This window comes from Aquarana catesbeiana, linkage group LG01 (genome assembly GCF_042186555.1).
Source record: "Aquarana catesbeiana isolate 2022-GZ linkage group LG01, ASM4218655v1, whole genome shotgun sequence".
Classification (NCBI taxonomy): Eukaryota; Metazoa; Chordata; class Amphibia; order Anura; family Ranidae; genus Aquarana; species Aquarana catesbeiana.
The window spans coordinates 801,306,034-801,320,409 of record NC_133324.1 but is presented as its reverse complement, the minus strand read 5'-3'; the positions used below and the strand labels follow the sequence as shown (position 1 = coordinate 801,320,409).

At 39.9% G+C, this 14,376-nt stretch overlaps 1 protein-coding gene across 7 annotated transcripts in view; it reads left to right on the top strand.

Annotated features, from left to right (window-relative positions):
• Positions 1 to 14,376, top strand: part of FAT1 (FAT atypical cadherin 1) — a 382,476-nt gene that overhangs the window by 216,048 nt on the left and 152,052 nt on the right. For all 7 annotated transcript variants that reach the window (XR_012236892.1, XM_073607779.1, XM_073607796.1 and 4 more), the window contains exon 4: positions 13,506 to 13,567. Coding sequence is in view for 6 of the 7 variants with exons in the window: in XM_073607779.1 (XP_073463880.1) it covers positions 13,506 to 13,567 (62 nt within the window). In the remaining variant the exon portion in view is untranslated. The remainder of the gene's footprint in view (positions 1 to 13,505; positions 13,568 to 14,376) is intronic.

The window sequence follows — 14,376 nt, the reverse complement described above, 5'->3', positions numbered from 1 at the left end:
CTTTGGTGCCCTGTTTGAAAAATGCACCAAAAGCGCACCTTCCATTATGGTCAATGAAAACCTCTCAAAAATACACATTTACACATTTTTTATTTTATTGCTTTTTTTGGTCACTTTTTTTCACAGGTGACCAGGGATAAGCATACATGCAAAATGCATCTATAACACATATGCCCTGTGTTAAATTTTAATGCAATTCATTTAAAAACATGCTAAAGCACAATAAAAAAAATGCATATTACTTTATACAACGCACCAGTGTATATGGGCTCTAAAACAGAACCCTTTAGGGATGGTTCACACCACAAAAACGCACTGCGGATGTGTTCCAGATTCGTTTTTGCTTTCTGTTCACACCACAAAAACTCACTCTGGATGCGTTTATGTATCCACGTTTTTAATGGCGTTTTCAGTTCATTCCAGTGCGTTTTTCCCCTCTTGCTTTGTCTTTTTTCCAAGGTTTCCCAGGTTTTTTTTTTTTCATATGTAGTGTGTTTTTGATGCATTTTTCCGTGTTTGCCATGTTCCAGTACAGTTCAGTGCAGAAACAAATGCAGCATGATCACATTTGTTTTGACTGCACTGGAACGCAGTGCACTGTTGTGAACTAGGCCATTGGAACCCATATAACCTACTTTCCATGCTTTTTTGATGCAGAAGAAAAGCACTGGACTGCATCTGGTGTGAACTGGCCCTTAATGTATTATCCATGCATTTAGCTGTTTGCCTGGAGTTCAGCTCTAACAACGCTAAAGGCCCGTACACACGATACGAAAATCGGATGGAAAAATTTGTACGACGAGCTGTCTGCCGATTTTCGGATCGTTAGTATGGTGCTTTTGACAGCCAATTTTACTTTTTCGTCAGACAAAAGCTGGATGTGCCGACTGTAAACCCAACGTCCGATTTTCGTTTCATTAGTACGGTTTTCATACGAAAAAAAATATAACCGCAAGACTACACATACTCAGAAATGAAACCATGCATACAAAAACGATTTAACATGTTATGTCACTTCTGACGTTTTATTCTGTCGTACGAGAATTTTCGTATTGTGAGTAACCTCTTCACTTTCGACGTGAGACATGCATGGCACAAAAAAGTGAGGCTTTAGGGCTGGTTCACACCACAGAAACACACTCTGGGTGCGTTTCTGCGTGCACGTTTTTAAAGCGTTTCCAGGTGCATTCCAGATGCTTTTTTTCTTCTTTTTTCCATTTTTTTTTCACTGTACTGGGGTCCTGTGCGTTCTTGATGCGCTCCAGTGCATTCAGGTGCATCTTTGACGCGTTTTACTGCATTCCAGTACAGTGCAGTGCAGGAAAAATGCAGCGTGTTCTACTTTTTTTCTGGAACTGGAAAGCCCTGGAACTGACTGCACTGGTGTAAACTATGCCATTGGAAACCATATAACATACTTTCCATGTGTTTTTGATACAGAAAAAAAACGCACTGGACTGCATGTGATGTGAACTGGCCCTCAAGCATGTCATAGATTGTACAATGTTTTTTCTTTCCACCACTTCCATCATTACTGCAGCACTATTGTGGGCTCCCTGCCGGCAGAACACAGAGATCAATGGTAGTGGTTATAAGCACCAGAAGTGATTGCATGTAAAAAATTAGATAGGCTGGGTGTACTGAAGTTGATCGATGGATAACTTTCAGTACAACCAGCCTGTCCATAGATGGATTGTGTCTCGACCGGTCCCTGCTGAACATGCCGAGATTCAGTCCATCTGTTGCTGGCTTTAGATAAGATATTAGCCAATAGCCATACAGGGAGTGCATTGCTTCCAGTGAGTCTTGACTCACAGACTTGTAGTGAGAGAGAGCAGTAAAACACATAAATAAAAAGTATAAAATATAAAGTACATAAAGAATTACAACGTATACATAGAACAAGGATAGCTATGAAAAGATTAAGGCTTATTGATACGAATATTGGCATCAAGTTGATCTCTTTTACATATGTATTTAAAAAAAATATTTGAAAAGACTGTACATTTTATTTAAACGGTCCTTTTCCAAGCTAGTACATTTTTTTTTCTGAAATGCTAAGCCATTGCCTGCCATGCATCCCATAGCCGATGCACTTATTGCCAGAATCTAAATACGATTGCTTTATGACAGTCTTCTGCTGCAGTAAATCCAGATTGCTGGGCTGAGCACTGAAATACCACCTGGTCTCAAATTAAGGCAAGGTGTTATCAAGTCTAAAGTGGCTTAGTCTGTCCTCAAAGAGCCCTGATATCAACAGCAAACACTTGGCCAATTTCAGATCTATGGTTTCTTCCAACACTAAAACCAATTACAGACTAAAACTGTTTATTTTGAGGCCAGGTTATATCTGAACATAATTGGATTCCTCATTACTATGTATTGGACGAACTGCAGCGTCTATCGTGTAATCAAATATTTAGCAAATGAGGAAAGGAAAAATTAAAAGTGATGTTATTTTTTTTTTTAATTCTTGGTCATCTGCTCTCAGACACGTTCTCCTTCTGAGTTTATTTAACAAAGTACATCTTAAATATTCACATTAACCTCTCTAGAAAAGGTCATATAGTACTATTATTTGGGAGAATTTTCAGACTTGCACACCACATCTTGTGCGTAGGTCCTTGTTGTGATTAAGGGCTCATTCAGATGGATGCTGAGACCTGTTCTGTGTACAGAGACGCTTTTTGCTGCATCTGCATCCACCTTGGAGCTGTGTACAGACAGCCTATAAAAATAGATGCAGACGCTGCATGGACACAGCCACACATCAAAACTTGAGATGCGGGCAGGAGTGGGTCCATAGATCTGAATTTTCACATGTGATTGTACCCATGCAAGTCGCTTCTGTAGGCTCCCTTTGCGCAAAAAAAAAAAAGTTTACCAGTCTTTTAAATGTGGTGGCCAAAATAATGTAGAACTATACTGTAGGTAAAACTTTTTTTTTCCATTCTGGATAGACTATTGCCCCGTACATACGGTCGGATTTTCCGACTGAAAATGTGTGATAGGACCGTGTTGTCGGAAATTCCGACCGTGTGTAGGCTCCATCACACATTTTCCATCGGATTTTCCGACACACAGAGTTTGAGAGCAGGCTATAAAATTTTCCGACAACAAAATCCGTTGTCGGAATTTCCGATCGTGTGTACACAAATACGACGCACAAAGTGCCACGCATGCTCAGAATAAATAAAGAGATGAAAGCTATTGGCTACTGCCCCGTTTATAGTCCCGACGTACGTGTTTTACGTCACCGCGTTCAGAATGATCGGATTTTCCAACAACTTTGTGTGACCGTGTGTATGCAAGACAAGTTTGAGCCAACATCTGTCGGAAAAAATGCATGGATTTTGTTGTCGGAATGTCCGATCAATGTCCGACTGTGTGTACGGGGCATAAGAGAGGGTTATAGCCCCTGTAAGGTTTATTTTTTTTATTGTTGTCCCATTGGGGAGATTTACCTTCCTTTCCTGTCCCATAGCCAAACAGAAAGTGAGAGGAAATCCCTGCAAATTAAGGGAATCTCTTCGGGACCCCCAGGTTACTAGAACTAGTGGCCCCATTGGAAGATTTCCCCTCTATTACTTTTCTGGGGACAACCCAAAATTGGGGATTTTCTTTAACTTTCAATGAAAATGGTAAACAGGACAAATAGAAAGGGTAAATCTCCCTAAAGGGAACACAGACAGCAATAAAAACTGACAGGTGTTCTAATCCCTCTGCACTCCACTAAAAAAAAAAAGTTTTGCTTTTAGTTATACCTGAATCTTCCTTTTATCTGGCCTTTTTCCTTTATTTTCACCTGGTGATCATGCAATTTATCATGTCCTAAGATGAAAATACCTAATCAATGTATTGTGCCTATGGGACAGGTGGAACAGTGTTAGAGCTGCAGAACAACTTTTCCTCACTTCATCTCCATAACATAAGGCCAAGGTGTTCTGTAGTTCTCAGAGAGAGCTGGAAACAACCCTTATTCAGAAAAGTATTTTTGGCAAAATCAAATTCATATCTACTTTGCATCTTTTACAGACCAAGAGACACCTGAAAGCAGGGAGGGTTTAATGTTTTTGAGATATAGTGAACTTTTTTTTTAAACATCCCCTGTACCCCCTTCTACCTTTAGTGAGTTTTATCAATTTAGCCACAAATGTTCAGAAATGGCCAGAGGTGGCCAGATTAGAGAAATATGTATATTTTGGGGGGTTGTGGCTGCTGCTCACTCTTACCTATGTTTTTAGACACTTGCCTTCAAATATCAGTAGTTGGGTAGAAACCAATAAACCTACTATTGTTTGTGGACTGTGGAAGAAAGGCCACACCAATAGGAGTAGAATGTGTAAGTCATCCAACTTGATTTTCGTGACCTATAGTGGGGTCCCCCTGGGTTCTGTGCTGGGACCAATCCTATTAAATGTGTTCATAAACAACCTGGAGGATGGGGTAAACAGTTCAATCTCTGTATTTGAGGATGATACTAAGCTAAGCAGGGCAAAAACTTCTCTGCAGGATGTGGAAACCTTGCAAGAAGATCTGAACAAATGAATGGGGTGGGCAACTACATGGCAAATGAGGTTTAATGTGGAAAAAAAAAATATAAAATTATGCATTTGGGTGGCAAAAATATGAATGCAATCTACTCACTAGGGGTGAACCTCTGGGGGAATCTAGGATGGAAAAGGACCTGGGGGTCCTAGTAGATGATAGGCTCAGCAATGGCATGCAATGCCAAGCTGCTGCTAACAAAGCAAACAGAATATTGGCATGCATTAAAAAGGGGATTAACTTCAGAGATAAAATGATAATTCTCCCACTCCACAAGACTCTGGTCCGGCCTCACCTGGAGTATGCTGTCTAGCTCTGGGCACCAGTCCTCAGGAAGGATGTACTGGAAATGGAGCGAGTACAAAGAAGGGCAGCAAAGCTAATAAAGGGACTGGAGGATATTGGTTAAGGAAAGGTTGCGAGCACTGAACTTATTCTCTCTGGAGAAGAGATGCTTGAGAGGGGATATGATTTCAATTTATAAATACCATACTGGTGACCCCACATAGGCATAAAACTTTTCCGTGGAAAGGAGTTTAATAAGACACGTGGCCACTCATTAAGAGTAGAAGAAAAGAGGTTTAACCTTAGACTGCGTAGAGGGTTCTTTAATATAAGAGTGGCAAGGATGTGGAATTCCCTTCCACAGACTCTGGTTTCAGCGGGGAGCATTGATAGTTTCAAAAAACTATTAGATAAGCAACTGAACGACCACAGCATACAGGGATATACAATGTAATGCTGACATATAATCACACACATAGGTTGGACTTGATGAACGTTTGTCTTTTTTCAACCTCACCTACTATGTAACTATGTATAGCTTCCAGGAAATGTTGCCTTAGCTACTGTGTTGCTCCAGTCTTCCGATTTTCTTCTGCTTTTGGACCCACCTATTCCATGGATCATTTGTTTTCCAAATGTTCTAAAATGTTCTAAAATAAAAATGGCCCTGTAAACACATAAGCAAATATGCTCTGAAAGTGGAACTAAATTCAAGAATACTCACCTACACTCCAACAATTTGACACCCTTGAGGTCCCTCTATGCCAACGGTATTTTTTTTTGTCTTTTTCAGGGTGCTGGTTTTCATCCATCTTTATTGGATGGTGCAAGACAATGCCACGCTTGCACTGTGCTGGGAATGTAAATGGTGCTGCACTGTGCCACAAAGCTCCAAAATTGGCCCTTGAAATTCATTGGGAAACTGACACTTCTGGGAGGGTCAATCTCCTGTGTCCCCTACAACTCTCACTGGTTCCTTCTGCTGACCTCCACATCACTACTGTATCCTGTAGAGGGTAGAGTTCAACAGGAAGAACCAGTTACAGCTGCAGGGGACCCAGAAGATTAAAACTTCCAAAAGCTGTGGTTTCCCAGAGGACTTTGTGGATAATTTTACATTGGAGTGGTGTTCAGTTGCATGGATAGTTTGGGGTAAAATGGGTAAGTATTTACCTTTGTCTTTTACAGGTATGGCTTTGCTGGATATTTTTTGCATAGAACGCACAGGGGCGACTTAACATCATATATATGTCTAAGTGTTATTTATAGCTAGATTATGTTAGAAAACCTGTAGTTTTGTATACCGGTCTATTAATGGTGTTGCATTATTTCAATTAAATTATGTAGTGACAAAATCAAACATAGCTGGATATAGAAATAAGAATGAATTACATAAATAAACAAAAAAGAAAAGATTTAATGCAAATTGCTTACGGATTATGTTGTCTTGTCTTGCTGACTTGTATTTACTTGTTTATTTTGGTTGAAGATTTAGGAGTTTAATTCAGATCCTGTCAGATGGTTGATCTGTTGCTTTTTAAAGGCAGTAGATGCACCAGGAAGACTGTAATTGTCTGAACAAAAGACTGTCCATAAGCGTGGTTGCTGTATTTTTAACAATTTTTTTGGATCGTGGCAATCATTTCTGTGCATTTGGTGTTTTGTTCACCATTTGAATTTTTTTTTTTTGACATTCTTTCCTAATTTTCATCACAAAGGTACTGTATACCCATAGTGAATATATTGTAACTTAGGCTGCAGCTCCACTACTTGCTCTTTGAAAGGAATCGTTGAAATGATTCATGCCCACAGGGTGGGCTAACTTGTACTTTCTCGCTTCTTGACCGTTCTTTCCCAGGATCTTCTTCTCATCAGTTTTTTTTAATCCTTTAGCATGGGAATCTGGGAATTCCCAGGATTATGTTTTCTTGTTGGCATGACTGGGCATTCCTTTCAACCTAGGAGAGAAGGAAGGAATGAGTTATATGATTTAGCAATGCAATAAAATAATATCAAAATGCTTAAGAAATAAAGCTGTATGACAAAATTAAAGGGGTTGTAAACCCTCAAGGTTTTTCACCTTAATGCATTCTATGCCGAGTCCTGCTGTCTGTTTCAATGGACGCAGCAGCAGGACACGGGAGCGAGCCCACACGAGTGCCCCGAGGGAGGGGGCACTCCTTAAAATTCATCAACAAACATTGCAAATTTAAACAGCAATGTATAACAATACATTGTAAGCAGACCTAAGACTTGCTGCCAAGACTCATAGAATCAAGTGATTTAGCAGAGGTGTTATTTGGGTCCCACGTATTTAAATAGTAGCTCTAGTGTGGGCAGGGGAAATAATAAAATAACATGAAATCTTGGCTCAGCGATTGCGCTATGTTTTCTCCCGTTCTCAGCCATCACCTTTTTTATTTTGTTTCATGCCATCCCCGTTCCATAGCAAGTATCACTTATTTACTCCCCATGGGTTAGACATCTATACCGCCAAACAAGCCACTCTTCCCTGGGTTTTCATGAATGAATATTTAGTTGAGAGGAACAGTGAACAATTACTTCTCTACCTGCCTTTTGAACACAGCGGTCCAAATAATGTTCAGGGAAATGTTCCCTGGGGGTGAACTTTGTGTTTAGCGTTGATTTGTTCAGTCTCTGTACTTACTGTTTTGTGTGTCAGCTCTATTAATAAATGTGCCATGTCTAGTGAAAACCCCAGTTGGCCATTTAAGTGCTGTTAAAATAATTCTATGTGACAAGCAATTTTACTTTGTAGGTTATGTTTATCCTTTCTTGATAAAGGGCAATATACCGGAGTTAAACGCACCTTCTCGGTTAATATACATGGCCTTCTTAACAAAAAAAAAAAAAAAAAAACATATTTTTATTATTTATTAATAGCTTAAGCAAAGGTATAAAGTTTTTTTGTACATGTTTGAATAAATTGCACAATTATATTAATGAGAGGTATTAAAGAGACCTTGTTGCTGTTATTTCAGCAAAAATCTTCCTATGAGGTTATATGTGCATTTTATGCTATTTACCTGTAAAAGACTCTTTTGTGTAGACACCTTTGATGTCAGCAGCCCCAGCAGGCTTAGCGCTGTCTCTTAAATAAAGCCTGTTACACACAATGAGATTATCGGAAGAATGATCGTCTGGTTTTTTTTTTGCATGCTAGTCTCCATATTGTAAGTGAATAGGTTACTAAACTACGAAAATTCTCGTACAGCAGAATAACAATTTGCAAGTGATGTAATGTATTGTATTTGTATTGTATTTTTGGAAGAAATCGTACAATCTGGCATTGTACGAGAAAACATTTTCCTGTTTGTCCCTTCGGATAATTTCGGATGAAAGCTGTGTACTAACAATCAAATTATCGATTCAAAAGCGGCATTTTTTTGTATGATTTTCTGATTGTGTCTTTATTCTCCATAGCAGACTTTTCTCAACCCTTTTATCATGGAGGAACTTTTGAAATGGCTTTCTTGTCTAATGCCGCGTACACACGAGCGGACTTTTCGACCGGACTGGTCCGACGGTCTATCCGACAGACTTTCCGAAACAAACGGACTTGCCTACACACGATCACACCAAAGTCCGACGGATTCGTACGTGATGACGTACGACCGGACTAAAATAAGGAAGTTGATAGCCAGTAGCCAATAGCTGCCCTAGTGTAGGTTTTCGTCCGTCGGACTAGCATACAGATGAGCGGACTTTCCGATAGGAACTGGGTCCGGCGGAGTTCCGACGTAAAGATTTGAAACATGTTCCAAATCTAAAGTCCGTCAGATTTTCGACCGAAAAAGTCCGCTGCAGGTCCGATGAAGCCCACACATGGTCGAATTGTCCGCTGGACTAGGTCCGTCAGACCAGTCCGGACGAAAAGTCAGTTCGTGTGTACGCAGCATTAGGGAACTTCTGTTAATATTTTGTTATATCTAAAGCTCACAGTACATTAGTGTGATGGTCAGTGAGAAGAATGCTTCCTATGTTTGTGGTCATTGGGAAGAATCCCCCCTTAGAGATAGCTAAAAAGTTCATTGGTGTCTGTGGTTACTCATCTAAAAAAAGCAGAAATTTCTCATTGCTCAAGAAACCCCTAGGAATTTCTGGAGGTTCCATGGAACCCTGGTTGAGGAGAGGCTGCTCTATAGTATTACTGTTTGCTTCTTACCTGGAAGCTACATAAATGCTTATGCTTCTGTAAAGAGGGGAGAGACTGGGGAGTTTAGCCAGAACAAAGTAATATGACATTCCCAGAAGAGGAGAGGGCTGTTAGGGTATTGACTGTTCATGAAGTAGCCAAATTTTTTACATGTTCAAGAGCACATTGCAATTAAGTAAAATAAAATGTATTTTTTCTTTTCTTTTCTCCTTCTTTTTAAATATTGTTCATAAACTCGTGTTTATTATGATTAGCCAATAAGTACGTGGGTTGTGTGTATGTCTTGTGTTGTTTGTAACCAGAAAAAAAAAAAAATTTATATAAAGAAAAAACATTGCGGGTAAGAATTTAAAATACTGTTCTGTGGTTCTGTAGTTGTGACAGGGTCTCTTTAGGAGGCTTATGCATTAAAAGTGTATTGTATGTAAAATACATTCTTAGTGTATAGAGCAAATAATTGCAATCATTGATTTATCATCCACACTGCAGAAAGGAGAGTTGGAAGGTGATTGGTTATTATGAAAACAAGATCGCCTTGTTAGCTCGCAGGCGTGATGGTGTCCGTGGATTTCTGCACATTCAAGTGCATCACTTTTGGGGCAGCTCATTCATTTCAATGGGCTTCCCTATGCTCTAAAGTGCTGGCACCTTTTTTTTTAAGTCATATCCTACTACAATGTATGGCACTACCTTCTCATGTATCGTGGTGCGATTTACCACACATGCATTGGCATACATTAACTGCACCAACCTGAAATGCCACATTCTGCATTTGGAGTACAAGAATGAATGATGGCACATTTTCATGTGTTCTTGAGCCAGTCCCAAATGTCCAAATGGAGAGTGATCTCCGCATCATTGAGTAAGGGAGTGCTTTGCATTCACTGAAAAAAAAAAATAGGAGTTTTCTGTAAATGGCGGCAGTGCTGAACGAGTGGCCCCCTGTAGTCAGGACCCAGAAGATTGAGTTTGTGATATCAGCGCCTCTCCTCTCCACCTCATCCCATCAGAGAATTATAAGGGGTTACAGTGCCTTGCAAAATTATTCACCCCCCCTTGGCATTTTTCATGTTTTGTTGCCTCACAACCTGGAATTAACATAGATTGTTTGAGGATATGCATCATTTATTTTACAGAACATGCCCACAACTTAGAAGATTTTTTTTTTTATTGTGAAGCAAACAACAAATAGGACAAAATAACAGAAAAAGTCAATGTGCATAACTATTCACCCCCCTAAATTCAATACTTTGTAGAGCCACCTTTTGCGGCTATCACAGCTCCAAGTCGCTTTGGCTAAGTCTCTATGAGCTTGCCACATCTTACCACTGGGATTTTTGCCCATTCCTCCTTGCAAAACTGCTCCAGCTCCTTCAAGTTAGATGGTTTGCGCTTGTTAACAGCAATCTTTTAAGTCTGACCACAGATTTTCTATTGGATTGAGGTCTGGGCTTTGACTAGGCCATTCCAACACATTTACATGTTTCCCCTTAAACCACTCAAGTGTTGCTTTAGCAGTTTGTCCTGCTGGAAGGTGAACCTCCATCCTAGCCTCAAATCACACACAGAGTAGTACAGGTTTTGCTCAAGAATATCCCTGTATTTAGCACCATCCATCTTTCCCTCAACTCTGACCAGTTTCCCAGTCCTGACTGCTGAAAAACATCCCCACAGCAAGATGCTGCCACCACCATGTTTCACTCTAGGGGTGGTGTTCTTTGGGTGATGTGTTGGGTTTGCGCCAGACATAGCATTTCCTTTGATGGCCAAAAAGTTAAATTTTAGTCTCATCAGACCAGAGCACCTTCCTCCATACATTTTGGGAGTCTCCCACATGCCTTTTGGCAAACTCAAAACGTGCCATTTTGTTTTTTGCTGAAAGTAATGGCTTTCTTCTGGCCACTCTGCCATAAAGCCCAACTCTATGGAGCGTACGGCTTATTGTCGTCCTATGTACAGATACTCCAGTCTCTGCTGTGTAACTCTGCAGCTCCTCCAGGGTTACCTTAGGTCTCTGTGCTGCCTCTCTGATTAATGCCCTCTTTAGCCGGTCCGTGAGTTTTGGTGTGCAGCCGTCTCTTGGCAGGTTTGCTGTTGTGCCATGTTCTTTCCATTTGGTTATGATAGATTTGATGGTGCTCCTAGGGATCATCAAAGATTTGGATATTTTTTTAAAACCTAACCCTGACTTGTACTTCTCAACAACATTGTCCCTTACTTGTTTGGAGAGTTCCTTGGTCTTCATGGCAGTGTTTGGTTAATGGTGCCTCTTGCTTAGGTGTTGCAGCCTCTGGGGCCTTTCAAAAAGGTGTATACATAATGACAGATCATGTGACACTTAGATTGCACACAGGTGGACATCATTTCACTAATTATGTGACTTCTGAAGGCAATTGGTTGCATCAGAGCTTTTTGTGGACTTCATAACAAAGGGGGTGAATACATACGCACATGCCAATTATCAGTTTTTTTATTTCTAAAAAATAGTTTTAGGTATATATTTTCCTAATTTTACTTCACCAACTTAGACTATTTTGTTCTGATCCATCACATATAATTCAGATTAAAAAAACATTGAACTAAAGGCTGTAACAAAATAGGTAAAAAGCCAAGGGGGTGAATACATTTGCAAGCTACTGTATGTAAATGGCAGCAAAGGACCAAAAAGCTAGAGACTATAAGCCCTTTCACACTGACATCACGGGGGCGTCAGCGGTAAAGCACCGCTAGTTTTAACGGCTCTTTACCGTTGCTTTAAAGGCGCTTTTCGGCTGCTGCTGAGGCGCTTTGCAGGTGCTTTGGCGGCACTGCCCATTGATTTCAATGGGCTGGGGGGCATTAGGAGCGGTGTATACACTGCTCCTAAAGCGCCTCAAAGATGCTGCTTGCAGGACTTTTTTTTTACGTCCTGCCAGCACAGCACCCCAGTGTGAAAGCACTCTGGCTTTCACACTGGAATGGCAAATGAGGCATTTTTCAGGCGCTTTACAGGCGTTATTTTTAGCGCTAAAGCTCCTAAAAAATACCTCCATGGTGAAAGGGGTCTTACTGTAGTAACGCAAACTAATACAGTGATTTTCATCTTCCCCAGCTGACCCTCGGGTATGAGATCTGCATACTTACATTGAACCAGTGGAAGTATGCAAAAAAAATCATACCTGGAGTTGAACTGTAAGGTAAAGTTTCCAGCAAGTGTATCCTCTTAGGGATGCAGAGTACCAAATGAAAAACACAGGTAGAATACACTATAAATTTATATTACAGCACATGCAACTATTTACAAAATACAGATGTACATTTCCCTATGGAAAACTCAAAAAGAAATTCCAATGCATAAAAGGTTCATCAAAAAAGCATCAAAATGTATATTAAAAACACACAGATTTTTTAGGGTGTCGTGAGAAAAGTGTGTATCCTGTTAACCTCTGCCTCTGAAAATGCTGTGTGTCTGCTTGTTGAATTTGTATTCTGGCGGCAGTACTTTAGTGATAATTGACCTGGATCAAGTTTGCAGATCAGGAGTTATAATCCTACTTTGCTGCATGCCTGTTCATGGTCAGTACTTCAGAATGTATTGAATCAGAGGATCATGGAAGAGAGGTATTTAGCATTTTCAGAAGGTGTTAGCAATTAAAGCTTTCCCATACAGGATAACAGTATTACATTGAGGTCAACTACCACCTTTTACCATTTCATAAATGCCCCAAACTGTCGACTTCAGATCAGCCGGCAACATTGATTTCCGGCCGCAGTCTACATGGCTATGGCTGTTTGCAGTCGTCTTACTAAGTAAATTGCTGTGACTCCCCACAAACTTGCAAGCAGAAAGCTTCTACAGTAAGAGGACTATAGGACCACCAACGCCTTTGTTGGCAGTAGCTGGTGGAGGAGGTATGTTATAGGCTATTTGTGTGGTGAGGGGGCAGTTGGTCCCTAACTGGTTTTTAATCTACAATTATTGGCAAGTATGGGGAAATGTTTTTAGTCTACTATAATTATTGGCAAGTATGAAGAAATGTCCCAGTGATAACAATATCCAAGTGTATTATTATTTAAATATATTAATATCTACTGCCCTTTTTTTGCATAGAGTCCCAGAGACACCAACAGCAGTGAAAGAAAATCTCATCAAAGTAAGAAGTGTCCTCTTAGACACTGGAACAGATCTCCTTCGCCTCCTGTTTTGGTCACAACTGTACAATTTTTTATTTTTCATCACATTCTGTTCCGAGTGTTCTCTGGGACAAAACCCCTGAGCTACAAAACAAAATTTTGTCAGAGTTACTATTAATTTCCTAGCACAAAACAGCTCATCCATTTTCAGGATGTGGTAAACATTAGCCTCTGAAACGAAAAATGTGTTTTATTACTGTGTGCTACAGTTTTAATGCATTCTGAGACTGTAAGCTTTATTATGTAGGAATATTTTTTCTAATGCATGCTCCACAAACTTTTTTTTAAATTATCCTAAATTAAAATATCTTTTTTTTTCTAGGCCTCATAACAACCACATCAAGAAAGCTTGACCGGGAACAACAATCAGAACATGTTCTTGAGGTACTTAATCCAAACTTCCTTAAAGAATAAATAATTTGCACTAAAATATTACATTTGTGCCTGTCCTTGCAATTCATAAAAAATGTAATTATGATGGATTACCTTTATTAAAGGTAGGATGGTTGGTATTAAATTTACATTCCTGTGTTTGTGTGCGCTCACTTTGTTGCTAAGAGAATTGCCTAGAATGAAGTGCAGTAAAGCCTTCTTAAATCAAAAGGCATCTCTATGTCTCTGTTTCTTCACAAATCCACTATCCTAAAATGGGGAACAAACTTCTGTTTGAACTTGTGATAAAAGTGGAACCCGAAGACAGCTTCTTTTTTAAGAAAGCTCTAATGTGCATGGCACAATTAATACTTTTTGACTCATCGTAGCCCACCTCATCGTAAACTGTCTGATTACACTGTCTTGTATTCTACAGTGATACAGTAAGCAGAAATATGCTGCCTCTTTGCTTTCATTACCAAGCAAACATTCTGACCGTTGTGTGAGGTATAACTTTCTTACAGTGAGTTATTTTTGCTGGACACTTAAGGTGACCAGAAATTAGAAAAGCTTTTCTAACCTATGTTGGCTTCATAAAGCAGGCATTACAGTTCTATTGGGTTTCCAGGTTGTCCCGAATCTCCTAAGACTCTTATCAATATCTATACAGATATTGACCAGATTCCCTGACTGAGAGCCTGTGCTAAATGCTACTCTTTACTAAGCCTTAGTATTTTCTCATCACTTTACTGATCAACCTTGCAGACAATAATGAGCTTTAGGAGGAGGCACAGTGGCGAGCATTCAGCCAGGGAAGCTGC